Source organism: Ovis aries, chromosome 10, assembly GCF_016772045.2.
Source record: "Ovis aries strain OAR_USU_Benz2616 breed Rambouillet chromosome 10, ARS-UI_Ramb_v3.0, whole genome shotgun sequence".
Taxonomy (NCBI): domain Eukaryota; kingdom Metazoa; phylum Chordata; class Mammalia; order Artiodactyla; family Bovidae; genus Ovis; species Ovis aries.
In genome coordinates this window covers 84805372-84824343 of record NC_056063.1, presented here as the reverse complement: position 1 = coordinate 84824343, position 18972 = coordinate 84805372, and the positions used below count along the sequence as shown (strand labels likewise).

General features: G+C 53.5%; 1 protein-coding gene across 4 annotated transcripts in view; it reads right to left on the bottom strand.

Annotated features, from left to right (window-relative positions):
* The window catches only part of ARHGEF7 (Rho guanine nucleotide exchange factor 7), a 100976-nt gene that overhangs the window by 70260 nt on the left and 11744 nt on the right, over positions 1 to 18972 (bottom strand). For 2 of the 4 annotated variants that reach the window (XM_042255070.1, XM_042255073.1), the window contains exon 2: positions 1917 to 2003. The exons of 1 other annotated variant lie outside the window; for it this stretch is intronic. In XM_042255070.1, coding sequence (XP_042111004.1) covers positions 1917 to 2003 — 87 coding nt within the window. Of the gene's footprint in view, positions 1 to 1916; positions 2004 to 2171; positions 2202 to 18972 lie in introns of those variants that run through there. One more of the 4 variants, XM_042255076.1, reaches the window with a different exon arrangement.

The window sequence follows — 18972 nt, the reverse complement described above, 5'->3', positions numbered from 1 at the left end:
TTGACACTTTACATAAAGAAAAAGCTAATCTAGAATTCAAGCTATCAATTTTGGGGGTTCACATTTGTAATTTCAAAAGCTTTCTGCCAATCTCTCATCTTCCAGGATTTTGTGAAAACAAAGCATAGAGCTACAAGGTATTTCAAAAAAACAAAGCCTTTCTCTGCTCACTCCCTTCCACACGTTTTTCTTTTAAAACCCCGGGAAACAGCCACACTTGTGCTGCATGTGTGAGGCCGTCTTTCAGGAAGCAGGCCTGTCCATCACATCACGGATGAGAACAAGTCTGGAGGCCCACCTGGAGTCCATGCCACACAGAGTCCCTTTCTCAGGAGTGCTTACACAGTGTATGGGCTTTCTGATCTGCTTCATTACTATTATAAGCTCTCATTTAATTGAAAGTTCTAAGTATGACTTATCACTGAGCTTGAAAGAATGGTAACTAAACTTGTCTCTATGTTAACTTACTAGAAGAGATATTCTTAAAAATTTGCACAAAATATGTCAAAATTGATTTTTATACATAAAGTGAAACATCTGATACCAACTACAACTTCAAGGTCAATCAATCACAAGCATTTATGGAAGGCCTACGAAATGCCAAGCACTGTTCTAGATGCTTAGGATGTGTTAGTGAACAATGTCTCTTCTAGAACATCTTTAAATGAGCTCTTAATGTTAAAAAACAGTAAATTTCAAGATGAACTTTTTTTTTTCAACAAAAATATAAAAAACATAAAATTTCAACAGTAACCTTTGGAAAACTAAGGATGGGTTTTTTGGTGTGCGTTTTTTAATTCAACTTTTTTAAAAACAATTCTTTCCTTAAAACCTCACACCGAAACGTCACATTATATCTAAGTACAAACTGAGTCTCAAATTTAATGATTAAAAAAAAACACAAAAAAAACACCTCAATAGTTTGGAAAGGATAATAAAATTCCACAACAACCAAGAAAAAGCAAAAACCGCCACAAACATTCATTATCACAGCCTGACAGGGACCTTCGATGAAAAAGACCAAGCTGACCCAGCAGAGGAAAGGACCCTTCTGAAACAATGTCTCTCCCACTGTCAACTGCCGCGGCTCTGCTCTGGAATCGCCTCAGAGTCTGATTTCCTCACAGGTATCAAGCACTATCAACCTAATGATAAAAACAGTACCAACAGATAAGCTTTCCATGGAATCTTCCCCAGATCTGACGGCTTCCAGATTTACTTCCCAAGAAACAGAAGATGAGAACCCGCCGCGGTTCCTCTGAAGATGCTTTCATTCACGGCTGCCTAGGAGCCTGGCAGGATCCATCTCAGCCCTCAGATCAGGAAACAGAGGCAGAGAGTGCTAAAGCCACAGGCACAAGAGGCGAGATTTAAACCCCAACAGACACAAAGCAGCCGCATTTCTGATCTAAAGCACTACCCCAGGGTTTGGGGGGGGGGGCGCGGGAAACACACACACATATGGGAACGTAACATTAAAGAGGAATTTTCAGAGGGACGCCGCTTAGCGTAGAGACAGAGTCCTAAGCGACGTGGGAGCGACACCTCCGCCCAGAAGGCTCCCCGAGACGCAGGTCACCGTCTAACCTAAACGTCCAGTGCGAACGAGAGCCGGCTGACCTACAGCCCAGGGAGACAGGGGCGCGTCGAGGAGGAGGAGGGGCCCGCTCCTTCTCCGGGCTCGGCCCGACACCTGCCTGGGCTTCGCGAGCCTGGAAGCGCGTCCTCCGAGCATCCCCAGGGCAGAGAGGCGGGCACCACGGAGCCCGAAGGCGCCCCTGACGGGCGCCCGTCACCGGCACCGCAGCCACCGAGCCCCCGCCCCTTCGCGGGGGGCCAGACGCGGGGCCCGCCGCCGCCCCGACGCCGCGCTCGCCCCGGGCGCCGCCCGCCCGCCCCCCGCGCGCCGGCCTCACCTCCAGCCGCAGGGACGCCCCGCAGCCTCGCAGGAACTCGCGGATGTTGCTCAGGCACTCGCCCTCGCTCCGGGGCTCCGGGAAGACCTGCAACACAGAGCACAGCCGCTGAGCGCCGCGCGCGGGCCGGGCGCGCCCCGAGGCGAGCCCGCCGCGGCCCCCGCCCCTCCCGCCACCAGGCCGGGCGGCGCCGGCGGCCCGGCGCGACCCTGGCCGCCCCCGGCGCCCGCGCGCTCGGCCGCCGCCTCTCCTCACCCGCTTTCCTTCCTCCCGGCTGCACCAATCTCCTCAGGCCCCTTCCCTCACCAGGAAGTGGAGCGGCGGCGGAAGTGACGTCTTCAGGCCGCGCCCCGGCCAGCCCCCCTCACGCGACCCCTTCCGGCCTCCGCCTCGCTGGCGCGGCCTCCTCGCCCGGCTGCCGGCCCGCGGCCTCGGACGCGGCCCACCTGACGCGGGCCCCGCGGGGACTCCTGCGTCCCCGAAAGCTGGCGCTCTTCCCCGACGCGGCCCCGCGGACGCAGCCCGCCCGCGCAGCGGGGACCCGGGAAAGCTTGGCCTCCGCCGCTTCGAGCAACAACGAAGGGGCTGGCGGGAACCTGTTTTCAGTTCTTCCCCGCCCCCGGCTCGAGGGGGCAGGGGGGCTAGAAGTCTAATAGATGATTTTAACTAATTAGCAACGTAGATTATGCACGTTGGGATTAAAGCGCAACGTTTTCTTCTAAATCTGGACCGTGTGTTTCATCAGTGATTAACCAAAATAGCCGGTTACTCGTCAGCGCGAAGGCTGCTGGAGATGAAAGGCGGCAACTGCAGCCTCCATCACGGGAGAGGAGCGGCGAGGGCTCCCGCAGACAGACCTTCGGAGCTTGGTCCAAGGCAGAGCTGTAAAGGCCACCGCCACGCGTGTAAGGAGTGGCTAAAAACCTCCCACGGCAAGAAACGAAGGAAACCAAGAACAGCACCAATTACACAGAACAATCAAGGGAGAGGCCTGAGACCTCAGAAGAGCTTTCTGTTGTTCTGAACGACACATGAAGGCTTTTTACACTGAAGTGTCATCGGGAATTCGAGCATTCAGGATGCTCAAGACATTTTTGTCCTTCTGTCCCCTAAGGTGAAATCTCGACATTCCATCAGGCCTCTCAGGAATACTGTGGTTTCCTGTCAAAGTGCTCAGGGCTTCTAAAATTACAAAAGAAAACCAGGGTGTTAAGCAGTGCAAAGATAGAGGAAATGAGACTTTCTTCCCCCCTAAAGTTTAAAAATTCCTAGAGAAGTGCCAACATGTTTCCCGCCAAATACTGAACAGATTTGTTTTTTCCAATGGAACAGCAAAACCAAAGCTTCCTTCTAGTCCCATCTACTCCTTCCTCACACTCCCTCACACAGTCAGTCCTCATTCATGGATTCTGTATTTGCAAATTGGCCTACTCGATAAAATTTATGTGTAACCGCAAAATCCGTATTTGCAGCACTTTCTCAGCCATTTATAAATGTGCAAAGCAGCAAGAAATTTGAATTTCCTTATGCACACGTTCCCAGCTGAATTTGAGCAAGGGCATACTGTGCCATCTTACATTAGCTCATAATGGAAGCAAATGTTCTTTCCGCTGTCTACTGGTGCTATGTTTTTCACTTTTTTTTTTTTTTTTTTTTTTGCTTTTTCTTGGTGATTTCACTATTTTAACTGGTCCCTGAGTGTACTGTTAAAGCACCGTCCAGTGTTCCTAAGCACAAGAAGGTTGTGATGTGCCTTACAGAGAAAATACGTGTGATAGATAAACTTCATTCAGGCCTGAATTATAGCGCTACAGGCCCCAAGTTCAACGTTAATGAGTCAACAATATGGCACATCTAGAAAAAGAAGATATTCGGAAATTACATGAAGCCGCTCTGGAAAGTGCTAAAGTAACCTTTACAGTGCATGAGGCAGCTGTGGGAAAGATGGAAAAGCAACTACATTTGTGGATTCATGAGATGACAAGCAATAAAAAGAGCATAGCAGACAGCATTGTTGTGAGGCTGAAAGCCAAAGAAATGTGCACTCCTCTTACCCAGGGCCAAGACAATGCTAAGCCCTTCTGAGCTAGTGCGGGTTGGCTTGCACAATTCAAAAGTGATGCCACATGAAAAATGTCAGACTTGCAGGCAAGCCAGGTTCTACAGACCAGGAGGCAGCAGAAGAGTTTAGAAAATACCTGCCAAGTGTTAAATATTAAAAGGGTTACACAGAAGAGCAGGTTTTCAGTGCTGATGAAACGGGCTTATTTTACAAGAATGCTGGCAAGTGAACCTGTGAAATGCAAATGACCTCCAAAGCTCTTGGCTTTAAATCATTCAAAGAGTGGGTAACCTTGCTATTATGTGCAGTAGCCAAGGGTGACTTTAAGAGAAAACCCCTCATGGTACACAGAGCACAAAACCCATGAACATTCAGAGGGAAAACCTTGAACCATATGCCAGTCCATTGGAGATAGAACAAAAAAGCATGGATGGCATCTGAAATATTTCTGGGAAGGTTCCACAACTGTTTCCCAGAAGCTGAATGCTATCTCCATGGCAAAAACCTTGCCTTCACGGTTTTATTAATCTTGGATAATGCCCCAGTTCATTGCCGTTAAGAGCTCAAAAATGCCCACCCTGACACAGAAGTTGTTCTCATGCCCCCAAACATGGCATCTCTCATCCAAGCCCTTAGTCAGGGCATGCTAAAAGCTTTCAAGGCACATTACACCAGGGAGCTTTAAGCAAGGCTTTCGAGGCTCTTAGCACCGACAAGGAGACCACCATACTGCAGTACTTGAAGTCAGTCACCATACGGAACATTGCTGTATATCAGCACAGCCTGGGACAGTGTCAAACAGGCTACCATCAGCAACTGTGGAGGAAACATTTGGCCAGACTGAAAATTTTTGAAGGTTTTGAAGCTGTCACAGAAATATGAAAAACAGTGTCAAAACCAGAAAGCATATTGCACAGCCAATGCGTGGAGAGGGTTTCCGTGACATGAGGAAGGCACCAGGGAGGAGATCTGGGGAGAAACAGCAGCGGAGCCCACCAACCAAGGCTCAGATGAGACGGCAGAGAAAGGGTTTGAAGTCAGTGATGATGAGGACGGTAGTGCAAGTCAGCCTGAGACTGCAAGAATCATCCCTCTTACAGCAGCCAAGATGGCGGAATGGCCTTCAGCCTTGGAAGAAATTTTCAATGACATGGAAAATGGGGACCCTGTGCCCAAATGCCGCCTCACATTTAAGCACCCTGCCTCAACTGCATTCATCTCTTATGCCAAAACACGTAAAGATATGAGGAAAAAAGCCAAGTGGACAAAGCTGAAGCAATTATTTCAAGTCAGATTGGGAGGGAAAGTTGTTGACACCATCACCAAGCTGTGAAGGCCAAACTCCTGGGGCAGGGCTGCCAGGCCACCCTCCTTGACATCTTCCTCTCCTGCCCAGGGAGCTTCACCACTTTTCCTGAGTTTCCAGTGAAGTAAAAAGAAGTTGTGTCCAACTCTTTGTGACCCCATAGTCCCTGGAATTCTCTAGGCCAGAATACTGGAGTAGGTAGCCGTTCCCTTCTCCAGGGGATATTCCCAACCCAGGGATCGAACCCAGGTCTCCCGCATTGCAGGTGGATTCTTTATCAGCTGAGCCACAAGGGACAAGTTTCGAAGGGACAAGCCAACATTGAGGGGCTTAACCACACTGTGTGCTGCCCTGCCACAGGTCGTGCAGCTCCGTCAGCAGGGAGGCTGTTGCTGTACATTTGTCAATGTTTCAGTTCAGTGCAGTCGCTCAGTCGTGTCCGACTCTGCAACCCCATGAATCGCAGCGCGCCAGGCCCCCCTGTCCATCACCAACTCCCAGAGTTCACTCAAACTCACGTCCATCAAGTTGGTGATGCCATCCAGCCATCTCATCCTCTGTCGTCCCCTTCTCCTCCTGCCCCCAATCCCTCCCAGCATCAGAGTCTTTTCCAATGTGTCAACTCTTCACATGAAGTGGCCAAAGTACTGGAGTTTCAGCTTTATCATCATTCCCTCCAAAGAAATCCCAGGGCTGATCTCCTTCAGAATGGACTGGTTGGATCTCCTTGCAGTCCAAGGGACTCTCAAGAGTCTTCTCCAACACCACAGTTCAAAAGCATCAATTCTTCAGCACTCAGCTGTCTTCACAGTCCAACTCTCACATCCACACATGACCACAGGAAAAACCATAGCCTTGACTAGACGGACCTCTGTTGGCAAAGTAATGTCTCTGCTTTTCAATATGCTATCTAGGTTGGTCATAACTTTCCTTCCAAGGAGTAAGCGTCTTTTAATTTCATGGCTGCAGTCATCATCTGCAGTGATTTTGAAGCCCCCCCCCAAATTAAAACCTGACACTGTTTCCACTGTTTCCCCATCTATTTCCCATGAAGTGATGGGACCAGATGCTATGATCTTCGTTTTTCTGAATGTTGAGCTTTAAGCCAACTTCTTCACTCTCCACTTTCACTTTCATCAAAAGGCTTTTAGTTCCTCTTCACTTTCTGCGGTAAGGGTGGTGTCATCTGCATATCTGAGGTTATTGATATTTCTCCCAGCAATCTTGATTCCAGCTTGTGCTTCTTCCAGCCCAGCGTTTCTCATGATGTAAATGTTTAATATTCAGTTAACGCTGTTTTGGAGGTTTTCTTCCTTGTGTTACACTGTACTGTCCAGTATGCATGTGTGTGTGTGTGTGTGTGAGCAGTGGACACGTGTACTTTTTAGAACAGTCACCCTGTGGTGACATTACATAATGCTATCATTGAAATAGTGTTTTCTTATGAAGATACACAGCATGTAATTATTTGTAAATATTACATATATATGTTAAATAAGCCATCTTTAAACAGAAACATACCCCAAACAAGACTAGGTATTGATTGGCTGACCAAATGTCATGACCACAGTGTCAAAGGAAACTAACCCTGTATTTCTCCAGGAACAGTGGTTCAGTTGTTGCTAATTCAGTGGTCACAGTGCCCTTGTAGAATGCAGTTACCACAAATAATGAGAATTGCCTCAACATTTAAAACTATTAATCCACAAGGATCTGTTATGAATTCTCTGAGTTCACAAATGATGGAAACAATTACAGTTTTTCATAAAAATTACTAATTACAAAATGAAATTATTATTTGCAAATGTATCTCTTAAGGCAATGTTTTTCAGCGTTTGGTCTTCAGTTAACCCCGTTTTGGAGGTTTTCTTTCCTGTGTTACACTGTACTGTCCAGTATGCATGTGTGTGTGTGTGTGTGAGCAGTGGACATGTGTACTTTTTAGAGCAGTCACCCTATGGTGACCACATTACATAATGCTGTCATTAAAATAGTGTTTTCTTAGGAAGAAGGTATTTTTAAATGGGTTCATTTACCCATGGATGATCACTTACTGCTGGAAAGAGATATGGACCAGCACCAGTTCTATTCCATTGGGGTTTTTTATGCAGACACTGAGAAACCTTGTTCATAAATTAAGTGCATGGAAATGGATGGAGTTTTGTTAGGATGTAACTTGATTCTCTGAAACCTTCTGAGTTACATAGCCAAAGTCCTGATACAATCGGTCATAAATAAAAACTTTATATCATCAGCTAACAGCTTGATTGGGGTCTCCTTCAATTTCTGTGAAAGCTAAGAAGTACAACCCCGAGCTGCAGCCCACAGTCATCAGAGGCACACCCCTCCCAGCACCAGGGCCTTCTGTGACCCAGCCGGAAAGCCCTCCTCCCAGCAGCATGCACCCTGGGGACACAACAAGGGTGAAGTGGGAGAGGGCCGTCATTGTGAGAGAGGAAGGGATACCTGGGCCAGCGCCAGGGTCTCCGTGCACGGGCAGCTTCCCAGCTCAGCAGAGTTGAGCACAGGTGCAAGCTGAGGGCCTAGAACTGGAGATGTGATGGTGGTGGTTTAGTTGCCAAGTCGTGTCTGACTCTTTGTGACCCCATGGACTGTAGCCCACAGGCTCCTCTGTCCCTGGGATTCTCCAGGCAAGAATACTGGAGTGGGTTGCCATTTCCTTCTCCAACGCATGAAAGTGAAAAGTGAAAGTGAAGTCGCTCAGTCGCGTCCGACCCTCAGCGACCCCATGGACTGCAGCCTACCAGGCTCCTCTGTCCATGGAATTCTCCAGGCAAAAATACTGGAGTGGGTTGCCCCTTCCTTCTCCATGATGAAACAAAAGGCAATACTTAAAAGCCCCCCTCCACATTTTGCTGAAGAAGCCGTATGAATGGTGAGTGAGTACATGAAGAAGTGTGGCGCGTCCTTAGTCACAGGGGAAATGCAATCAAAACCACAGAGGACACTCTCCACCCGGCAGACTGGTGAGATGGAAAAGGCTGGTGGTCTCACGCACTGAAGACAGGAGCAGCCAGAGCCCCACGCTTGACAGTGGGGCACTCGGGGAAATGCAGTGTCTCAGAGTCAGACCCACCTGAGCCCCAGCAGTTCCTCCCCGAGGCATTTACCCAAGCGGGATGAAAACACGCCCTCCAAAAGCCACGTTCGAGAATGTTCACAGCAGCTTCATTTGCAGCCACCCCAAGACGGGCTCCCTTGAGTGCATCTCCCGAGGTGTCCAGAGAGGCGCTCCAACAGCTGCCCTGTGCCTTTTCCAACGGTCCTCTCCCGAACCTCCCACCACGACAAACTCCAGGCTTATCTGCCAAAAGCTGGAATCTGGCAGAGGCATGCTGCTGCTGCTAAGTCACTTCAGTCGTGTCCGACTCTGTGCGACCCCATAGACGGCAGCCCACCAGGCTCCCCCGTCCCTGGGATTCTCCAGGTAAGAACACTGGAGTGGGTTGCCATTTCCTTTTCCAACGCATGAAAGTGAAAAGTGAAAGTGAAGTCGCTCAGTCGCGTCCGACCCTCAGTGACCCCCTGGACTGCAGCCTACCAGGCTCCTCTGTCCATGGGATTCTCCAGGCAAGAGTACAGTCCCCAAAGCATTGTGATTTCCCTTTGAAACACTGCTTTTGTAGTTCCTATCTGATAAGGGGCGTGTCTGATGTTCTGAGAATCTGCTACAAACTAAATCCCAAGGCAGCATTGAGGTCAGAGGTCAGACCCAGAGCACCAGCTGCTGGGCTCCCGCCTCCCCAACTTCTTCCACCATCCACCCCACGGCCAGCATAGCCAGCTCCACTCACAGTCAGGATAAAGGCACCCTCAGCGCCTCCTTGCCAACTCTAAAGGCATCCAGAGTCTTAGTTTCCAAAACTGCCACCAGGAAGAATAGGCCGTCCTCCCAGCAAGGAATTGCATGGGTTTCAGCTAAGGTGGAGAGTACAGGAAACTAATAGCTGGGAGACACCCCACTGCCTGGGACCCTGGTCCCCAGGATGGGTGGCTTCCTGGGGCGCCTCCATGGCCTTCCCCCGCCCCCACTTTGTAAACAGTCTCTTCGTTAAATCCTCTCAAACCATCTGTTTAGCGTCATCTGTTTTTCGCTGGGACCCTAACCACAGTGAGCCTCCTGGTGGTACAGTGAAAGACGAGAACAACTCAGGGAAAGGACCAGCCACAGACCTGCCACAGGCCAGTGCACCGGCCCACCGCACTGCTTCCAGAAAGAGGCGGCTTTACCTCCCGACACGTCACAGCCCCTGCTTACAGGGCATGTCCTCCTGGGGGGACATGCCGCCCCTGCATTCAAAGGAAAAAGCGGGAGGAACGTGAGCGGCTGTTCAGAAGTGCGTGGCCCCGGGTGGAGGCACACGGCAGGTGACAGGGCTGCTGCCCGGGAGCGGAGCGGGGGCCACAGGACCAAGTCGCGGGGGTCTGCTTGTCACGCTGTATCTCTCCGTACCCTTTCAATTCTGTCCCACATGCAAGTATTATTAAATAAACACACTTTTAAAAAGAAGAACACTCCAGTCTCGTGTACTCCACAAATAAAGTAGCCCTCCAATTAAAAAACAGCCCACAGAGAGCCCAGCTGTCAGTGCGTTGGGGTCCTTACAAAGCAGATCTCAACCCACCCCGCCAAAATGCAAGGCGATGCTTGAAACCCTAAAGTCCCCACCCAGAAGCCGGATGGGCGCTGACGGGCTCGTCTAACTTGTAACGAGCCGGCAGCCATTGCTTCACTCTGACTAGAGCCTGGCTGTCTCCTGCTCAGGGGCCACGCTCATTCTGCACCCAGAGAGGCAGAGGGGAGGGAAAGCAGGTCAGCAGAGCCCAGCAGAAGGCCACGGGGCCCTTCCTCCAGTCCCGCGGAGGACAGTGAGGCCGCTGCAGCGCCTGGGACCTGGCAGCGAGTTCCAGAGAGCAAACGGCTCCCAGGGCACACAGCCTGGGGTCACAGGTCGTTTCCGGGGAGCCATCGGAGCTTTTGATAAAGCACATCTTCCTCTGCTTCCCTTCTTCAGCAGCACCAGCCCTACTCCCGGGTGGATGCTACGGTCATCTGAGGAGCTGGCCGAGCCCGACGGGCGGCCAGAAATGAGAAGGCACCAAGTGCAGCCTTCTGGGACGTGAGGGGTGCCGGGTGGGGACCGGCAAGGCTGCAGAGCCTAAGTTAGCTCGGGTGGCCCCTGAGGCTCGCTTCCCACAGACTCCAAAAGCGCATTTCAAGTCCCTGGGAAAAATGGTGGCGACCATCCCAAATGCATACCAATGCCAAAAATGGATTTTTTAAAATGTGAGCACAGACATTCCCCAGATAACCCGGGCCAAACTCCTCCACCACAGTTACATTTTAGCCTCACAGGAATGTCAGATTGACAGGCAGGTGTACAGTTACTGCCAAACGAGAGCAATCTGAAAGCCAGCACGCCGCCTGCCCCGTGTGGCTGTGACCCACACGCAGCGTGGGAGAGGCGCACAGCGAGGCCCCTGTACCACCTTGTTCCTTCCTGGCGCAGGAGACAGCGGCCCGAGCTCACAAGGGCTCCCCAGGTGGCGCGGTGGTAAAGAAGCCATGGGTAACACAAGAGACGTGGGCTCAGCCTCTGGATCAGGAAGATCCCCTGGAGAAGGAAATGGCAAGCCGCTCCTGTAGTCTTGCCTGGGAACTCCCATGGACAGAGGAGCCTGGTGGGTTATAGTCCACAGGGTCACAAAGCCCCAGACACAACTGGGCACACCAAGTTCACAAGACAACTTAAACCAGGCCTTGTGCTCACAGATTTGTCTTAACCTAAAGTCTCACCCGTTCATATGGATTAGCATCCTTTTCCTTCCTCTCTCACCGTCCTGCTTTCCACCCAATGGAAACATGCATTTTGGACCATAAAGAAGGCTGAGCACTGAAGAGTTGATGCTTTTGAACTGTGGTGTTGGAGAAGACTCTTGAGAGTCCCTTGGACTGCAAGGAGATCCAACCAGACCATTCTAAAGGAGATCAGTCCTGAAAATTCATTGGAAGGATTGATGCTAAAGCTGAAACTCCAATACTTTGGCCACCTGATGCAAAGAACTTACTTTGGCAAAGACCTTGATGCTGGGAAAAGTTGAAGGCAAGAGAAGGGGACGACAGAGGATCAGATGGTTGGATGGCATCACCAACTCAACGGACATGAGTTTGAGTAAAGGGAGGCCTGGCGTGCTGCAGTCCACGGGGTCAAAAAGAGTCGGACACGACTGAGAGACTGAACTGAACTGAAACCAGAGCCACTGCCGACTTTCTTCAGCTCCATCTCGGCACTGTTTCTGGTCCTTCCTATTGGTTTCCTCTCCCACTGCACACACTTCAGAACGGCTGGCCACGCCCGTGCCTGTGCCCACGGGTGGAAGAGCCCGCGCAGAGGCTGTGGCAGCCGAGGGGAAGGTGCCGCGTGCCTCCGCAGCGTCCATGCAGCAGCTGGGGCTGAGAGTCCGTCTCACTGTTCACTGAGCCAGGGCAGGTGAGGAGCGAGCGGGGAAGCTGGAAGAAAACTACAGGAGCCGCAGAAACTGCAGGCAGGCTCGTTCTCCCCTGACTGGCGCCGCAGCCGTAGCAGCAGGCACGCTGTAGTTGCCCAGCAGACACAGCCGCAGCACGGGCCACAACGTGGACCATGTGGAGCTTACGTGTGCTTACAGAACACGTGGCCCATGGCCAAGCGGGTACATCGTGACACGCACGCGCAGTGCTGTGAGGCATCCCGGCTGCTGCATAACCACGCATTCACAACACGTGGGCCGAAAGGGCCTGACAACCACTGTCTTGCCTAATTTGCTCTCTCCCTACAGAGTCCCCGGAGAAGGCAATGGCACCCCACTCCAGTACTCTTGCCTGGAAAAATCCCATGGACAGAAGAGCCTGGTGGGCTACAGTCCATGGGGTCGCTAAGAGTCAGACACGACTGAGCGACTTCACTTGCACTTTTCACTTTCATGCACTGGAGAAGGAAATGGCAACCCACTCCCGCCTGGAGAATCCCAGGGACGGGGGAGCCTGGTGGGCTGCCGTCTATGCGGTCGCACAGGGTCGGACACGACTGAAGCGACTTAGCAGCAGCAGCAGCTACCGAGTCCCGGGACGGGAGCCGGCCCCCAGGAGCAGAGCTGCCTGCTGCCTGAACAGGGCGCTGGGGGTGGCAGGCCTCACAGGTCCACTCTCTGCCTCATGGACAACGCAGCCTCCTTCCTCGACCAAGATGCCTCAGGTTAAGGTGCCCCGTGTCCGCAGCCACTGCACTGCCCACCCCCCCTCCTCAGGTGTCCGGGAGGGGTCCGGGCCGCCTGCCGCGGCCCTGGTTTACCGCTGTGCCCCCTCCAGCCTCTCCCCACACAGTGAACCAGGGGCAGCAGTGGGGCTTCGGAGCAGTACCAGCCTCCTGCTCAACCAGCCCTCCCGGCTCGAGACCCCGTCTATCACTTTTAAACGACCTGAGAGGCTGCACTGAAGCCTCTGGGCCAGAAGACGAGACACTCTGGAGACCACCCTGCAGCAGCTTTGTTTTCACCCGCAGGGTAGCGCGGGGGAGGTTTGAAGGCGTGCGGAGGGTGCCGGCTGACTTTGCAGAGCAGCTGAGAAGCCGACCGGAGCCTTCACCCAGGAAAGAAACCTGAATACAGGGAAAGGAAACAGCTGAAGACACCCGCTGGCAAGCGCGCCTCTCCATAAATAGCAGCTGAGACCCCCCTCCGCCCCCCGCCGGAGGGCAGGCCAGGGGCGGGGCGGCCGCAGCCCGAATGCTCCTGCCCTAAAAGCCTCTCGCGTGCAAGAAGCCAGCTGAGATGTCTTATTAACAGCGAGTAATAAAAAGGTGATAAAAGATCGTTATCGCCAAGAGCCTGGAGTATCTGCAGAGCACCAGCTGAGTCATGGAGGGCCGGAGCTGTCAGACGTGTAGCTGGGAGACACGTTTTCAAACGGTCACTTGGAAAAACAGACCTTCCTAGGTCAAAGACGAGGCTGCCAACGCAGACTCCAGAGTTCTGGATCTTCCGTACCACTCTAGCTGGAGGATGTCCCCGTACACGCACAATCTGCCGGTCACCTCACCCCTCGGCTCAAATCGTCAGCAGCTCTCCATTTCAGCAAGGGTAAAAGCCAGAGTACTTTCAGAGAAGGAAAAGATGAGGCGCGGACCAGAAGGAGGAGCTCACTGCAAAACACACGTCCAGCCAAGGGCTTGTACCCAGAACATACAAAGTATGTTCCACAAGAAACCAGACGAGCCAGTGAAACAATGGGCGAAAGGCGTGAACAGTCTCCTCAACAAAGAGGGCACAAGACGGCGTCTCACTGCACCTCGCTGTCGCTGAGCCCGGGACAGGCAAGGCGGAGCTGGAAGAAGACACCAGGAGCCGTAGGGGCCGCAGACACACTTCACTGGCAGCGGCGAGGCAGGCATCCTCTCCTCTCTAATGGCCAACACAGCAGCACCCACGACGACGCAACTCAGCTCAGCGCGACTCGCTCCTGGACCTGACTCGCCTCAGCTGCAGGGAGCTTTTCAGGTGGTGCCTACATCATAGGCCATCGCGCACACACCTTGCTATAAATGATCTCGGCTGTTACATAGCCACACATTTACGAAGCGTGGGGCCAGAGTGTGAGGACGTGGGGAGAGCGAGCCTGGCCACCACCATCTTGGCTAATTCGCTCTTTCCCTCCAGATGGCAACGGAACTGACGGATGAAAAGATGCCCCACATCAGCTGTCATCGGGGAAGTGCAGATCAACACTGCAGTGAGACGCCCCTGCACACCCGTGAGGTCCTCGCCAGGCTGGGGCGACAGCAGCCCCATCCCCGCCCGGCAGGAACACGAGCCACACAGGCACCACGGAAGACGGCTCCTTACAAAACTGAGCATCCTCCCACCCAAGGTCCGGCAGTCTTGCTTCCTGGGTAAATTCGCTTTACCCAGATGAGTGGAAAACATGTCCATGCGAAGACCTGAATATGAATGTTTATAGCAGCTTCATCCATAACTGCCCAAAGCTGGCCGTAACCAGGATGCCCTTCCGTAGGTGAGTGAGTAGACAGACTGTGGTCCACGCAGACAATGGGAGACCACTCAGTCATAAAAAGAAACGCGCAGTCGAGCCACAGGAAGGCACACCAGACACTTAGATGCACACGACCAAGTGGAGGAAGCCAGTCCGAAAAGGCTACACACCGTGTGACCCCGGCAGAGGCGAAACTGCCAGGGACGAGGGGAGGGCATGGGGTGGACAGGCAGAGCGCAGAGAAGTCTCAGGGCCGTGAACCATCCCGTGTGAGCCTGTGATGACGGACACGCCTGGTGCCCAAGCGCCCAACTGCACAGCGCAGGGCGAAGCCTCACGTCCACTGCGGACTTTACTCGGTGTGCCCGCACCGCGTCGTCCACTGCAACAGCTGACACGCGCTGGTGCAAGACGTCGACAGCAGGGGAGAGTGGGGAGGGCTGGACGGAAATCCTCTGTGCTCTCTGCTCAGTTTTTCTGGAAACCTAAGACTGCAAATAAAGTCTACTGGGTTTTTAAGTCAATGATCTTATGATGGCTGAGCAGGCCCGCACAGGCAGCTCTTCCATGCCCTCCCTGACCTCACCGGCCAGCCACTACTCTCCCCCAACCCACAGTGAACTCTGCTGTTCCCAGAATTTGCCAGCCAGGCTCCCGCCTCAGGGCCTTCGCAGAGGCTCTTCCCCTCGCCTGAAACTCCCTTCTCCCGGACATCCAGGTCTCACCTTTGCTCACATACATTGTCTTTGTTTAGATGTCACTTCCTGGTCCACCTCCCTACCGACCAGATGCAAAACTGCATCACCCACCTGCTGACACCCCTGCCCCCAGGCTTCTCCATAGCTCCCATCACCTGCTGGCACCCCTGCCCCCAGGGTTCTCCATAGCTCCCATCATCTGCTGGCACCCCCTGCCCACAGGCTTCTCCTTGGCTCCCACCATCTGTGGGCACCCCTGTCCCCAGGCTTCTCCATAGCTCCCATCACCTGCTGGCACCCCTGTCCCCAGGCTTCTCCATAGCTCCCACACAAACACATGATGTGATCCACGTGCGTGCCCAGAGGGCCTCCTTGCACACGGAGCACACCTCTCCCACGCAGAGTCCGTGTGATGGGGGCCAGGTCTCAGCACCTGCCTACAGGGGTACAGGCACTGAGCATGTCATGTCAGGTGAATCAATGTTCACAACTTCACTGGCACTAGAGTCTACTCATTATTTGCGGCTTCCCTGGTAGCTCAGACGGTGAAGCGTCTGCCTGCAATGCGGGAGACCTGGGTGCGATCCCCGGGTCGGGAAGACTCCCCTGGAGAAGGAAATGGCAACCCACTCCAGTACTCTTGCCTGGAAAATTCCACGGATGGAGGAGCCTGGTAGGCTACAGTCCACAGGATCGCAGAGTCGGACACGGCTGAGCAACTTCGCTGGCACTAAGGCCAGTGCCTGTGACTCGACTGGGTACCAGAACCGCTTGGGAATAGCTTCCAAAAGTGAAGGTGAGTCACGCCGACATCACCTGGAGCCAAAGAGGAAGGCAGCTGGTGTGACTCGAGAGCTGAATATCCGGCCCAGGAACCATGCGTGAAAAGCGCACGGAGATACACTCGCCGTAGCCAAAACGGCCCGGAGACGCAAAGGCCGCTCTGGGTTTCAGCAGAGCCCCGTGAGCCCTTTCTGCCGAGGCTGACGGATGCATCCTGTTACCGAAGGCTCTGCCTGAGGCCGGCCGCCAGCCGCCGCCCAGCGCTCCGAGGGCGGCCAGCACGGGCTCCGGGCTCCGGTCCCCTCCATGGGCACCAGGCCTCGGTCAGCCGGGCGCCGCCGAGCGCCAGCTCTCTGGCTTCAGGGCCAGCTCCCTGTCACTCAGGATGACCGCTGACTCCAGGTAGGGCCCATAACCAGCTGGCCGGCTCCCCCAGGCCTCGCCTCCTGCCCATGGCCGGCACCGGGATGGCTGTCCAGGAAACCCGCGTGGGGACAGGCTGCTCTGTGCTCGGGTCCTAAGCCTCACCGGGGAGCTGGAACACGCTGACGCCGCCCTCCCGGAATCCCAGCCTGGGTCATCTCGCCGCCGCCCACCACGTCCCCTTCCTTCGGTCCCTTTCTCCCCGTCCCTCAGTCTGAGCAGACCAAGTTCCCAGGCCCACGGATCTGGTCTCCTCCCCTCGAGTTCTGAGCCCGTGCAGTGAGCTGGGCTTCAGTTACTCTACATCTCAGCTCGGTAATTTCCACATTTCTTTCTTTACAAGTCCTCTTTCTTTGCTAAGATTTCCTAGCTTTCCATTTGTTTCAAAAGAATCTGTAATTGTTTTCTGAAGCCTTTTTATGAGGGCGGCTTGAAAACCCTTGTCAGGGGATTCCAGTCCCCTTCACCTGAAGGAGATGGCCCCTGAAGGTCACCTCGGCAGTACAGTATCATCTAGAAAAGCCGCGTACATGACCGCACTTGGGTGGCGGGGTTGCCAGAAATTGTCTTCTCCAGCATCCAGTGACAACGTGCACTTTAAATTGGCCTTCGTTGTGCAGTCGCTAAGCTGTGTTGGGGCTCTTTGGTAACCCCATGGACCGAGCCTAACGGGCTCCCCGTCCATGGGATTTTCTAGGCAAGAACACTGGAGCACTTCCTTGTCCGGGGATCCTCCCGACCCAGAGGTCGAACTCGCATCTCCTGCACTGGCAAGTAGATTCTTTACCACTGAGCCACCAGGGACGCCTTCTAATTGGCTGCTGAACTGAAAAGCACAGACTCCTCAGCAGTGGTGGAAAGCCAGCAACAAGCACGGACCCCTACAGACCTGCAGAGAGAAGGGTGCCAGGCCTAAGGACCCAGGCCCACCACCCGTGGGAGGCAGCAGGAGGAGGCACGGCCCTGCGGACCCCCACACTGAAGCGTGTTTTCACCTGGAGCTGGATGCCGCCCAGCCCCAAGCCCACAGCACGGCTGCTCTGCCTCTCCCCTTGAAAGCCTCAGTTTTAGACAGAACCCTTACCTACAAGTCTCTCTTTTGGTAGCTTTTAGTGACTCATCCTCTTATTGAGCTACAGGTCCTCCCAACCCTAATATGAATACTTCAAGGATCCTGCCTTAAGTGCCCTGACTTAAATAAAATAGTCATCAAATCACAAGCAAGCTTCTGAGCTTGGTCTCTTAATGGAGACTGTGTTTCTCTTCTGTTTTATACAAGAATTTCTAGAAGTAAACAGACAGGGGAGGAATCCCATTTTGCAGATAAATTCCAAGTGCCCCTTCCAATCCAAGGCAGGATTTCTTTCCAAGCGCTCGACCGCCACGTTCCAAGGCTCCAAAAGCCCACCGTGAAGCAGCCTGGGGTCCGCTCCGCTCTGAACTGAAAAGCACTAGGTCAGGACATTTCCCAAGCACAGGGGTGGGGAGCACACCAGGCCAGCAAGCAGCCCACGCTCACCTATGGGGAAGCCCCCGGGGGCTCACACCGTGGTCCCCTGTGCTTGCAGTGCCGTGCATGTCATCGGGCTGGCCCCAGGTTACAGCACCGTCGGGCCGATGAGCTTGGGGGCTGTGAGTGGTCCTGAAATGTGCCCCCTGGACCTGCAGCGTCAGCGTGTCCCGTGCACCCATGAGAAATGCCCACCCTCCGCAACCTGGACTGTGACATCAGAAACTCTGCGTGGAGCCCAGCAGTCTGTGTCTTCACAAGCCATCCAGGAGGTTCTGGGCACACTGGCGTGTAAGAACCATGTAACCACCTGTGCCAAAGGTGCAAAGCGAGGAACCGCCACCGAAACACAGCTACTGCCAACTGCGATGTCAGCAGCTTCACTCGTAACTTTGATGTAAAATTGTAAACATTTTTATACAAAAATTCATTGTTGGGCAGCTCTAAGAAAAAGGAAAAGGAAACCATCCCAAGCCAGAAATTTCAAGGCACAGGCTCCTCAGCGGAAGTGAGAGGTGGGGGAGAGAGGGAAGAGATGACTTCCTGCAACGTCCTTATCAACGATACTGTCCCCACCACGCGTGTGCACGCTCCGTCATGTCCAACTCTATGCGGCCCCACGGACTGCAGCCACCAGGCTCCCCCATTCCTGGGACTCTCCAGGCGAGAATACTGGAGTGAGCTGCCATCTCCTCCTCCAGGGGGTCTTCCTGACCCAGGGATCAAACCCACATCTCCCGAGCCTCCTGCACAGGCAGGTGGACTCTTTACCACGAAGCCACTTCGTCCTCTCAAAGGAAAAGGACTAAGGAGGAAAAACAACTGATGAGCCCCCATCCCCCACACAAGGAGACAGACTGGAGGGTGTGGGTTTATTGCTTTAATGGGAAACTGAAGTGAAGTGAAAGTCCCTCAGCCATGTCCAACTCTTTGAGACCCCGTGGACTACAGGCAAGAATACTGGAGTGGGTAGCCATTCCCTTCTCCAGGGGATCTTCCCAATGCAGGGATCGAACCCCAGTCTCCCGCATTGCAGGTGGATTCTTTACCAGCTGAGCCACAAGGGAAGCCCAAGAATACTGGAGCGGGTAACCTTTCTCTTCTCCAGCAGATCTTCCCGACCCAGGAATCGAACCAGGGTCTCCTGCCCTGCAGGCAGATTCTTTATCAACTGAGCTACAGGGCAGCCCTTGAATGGGAAAAATAACACCCAAAAGCTAAACAT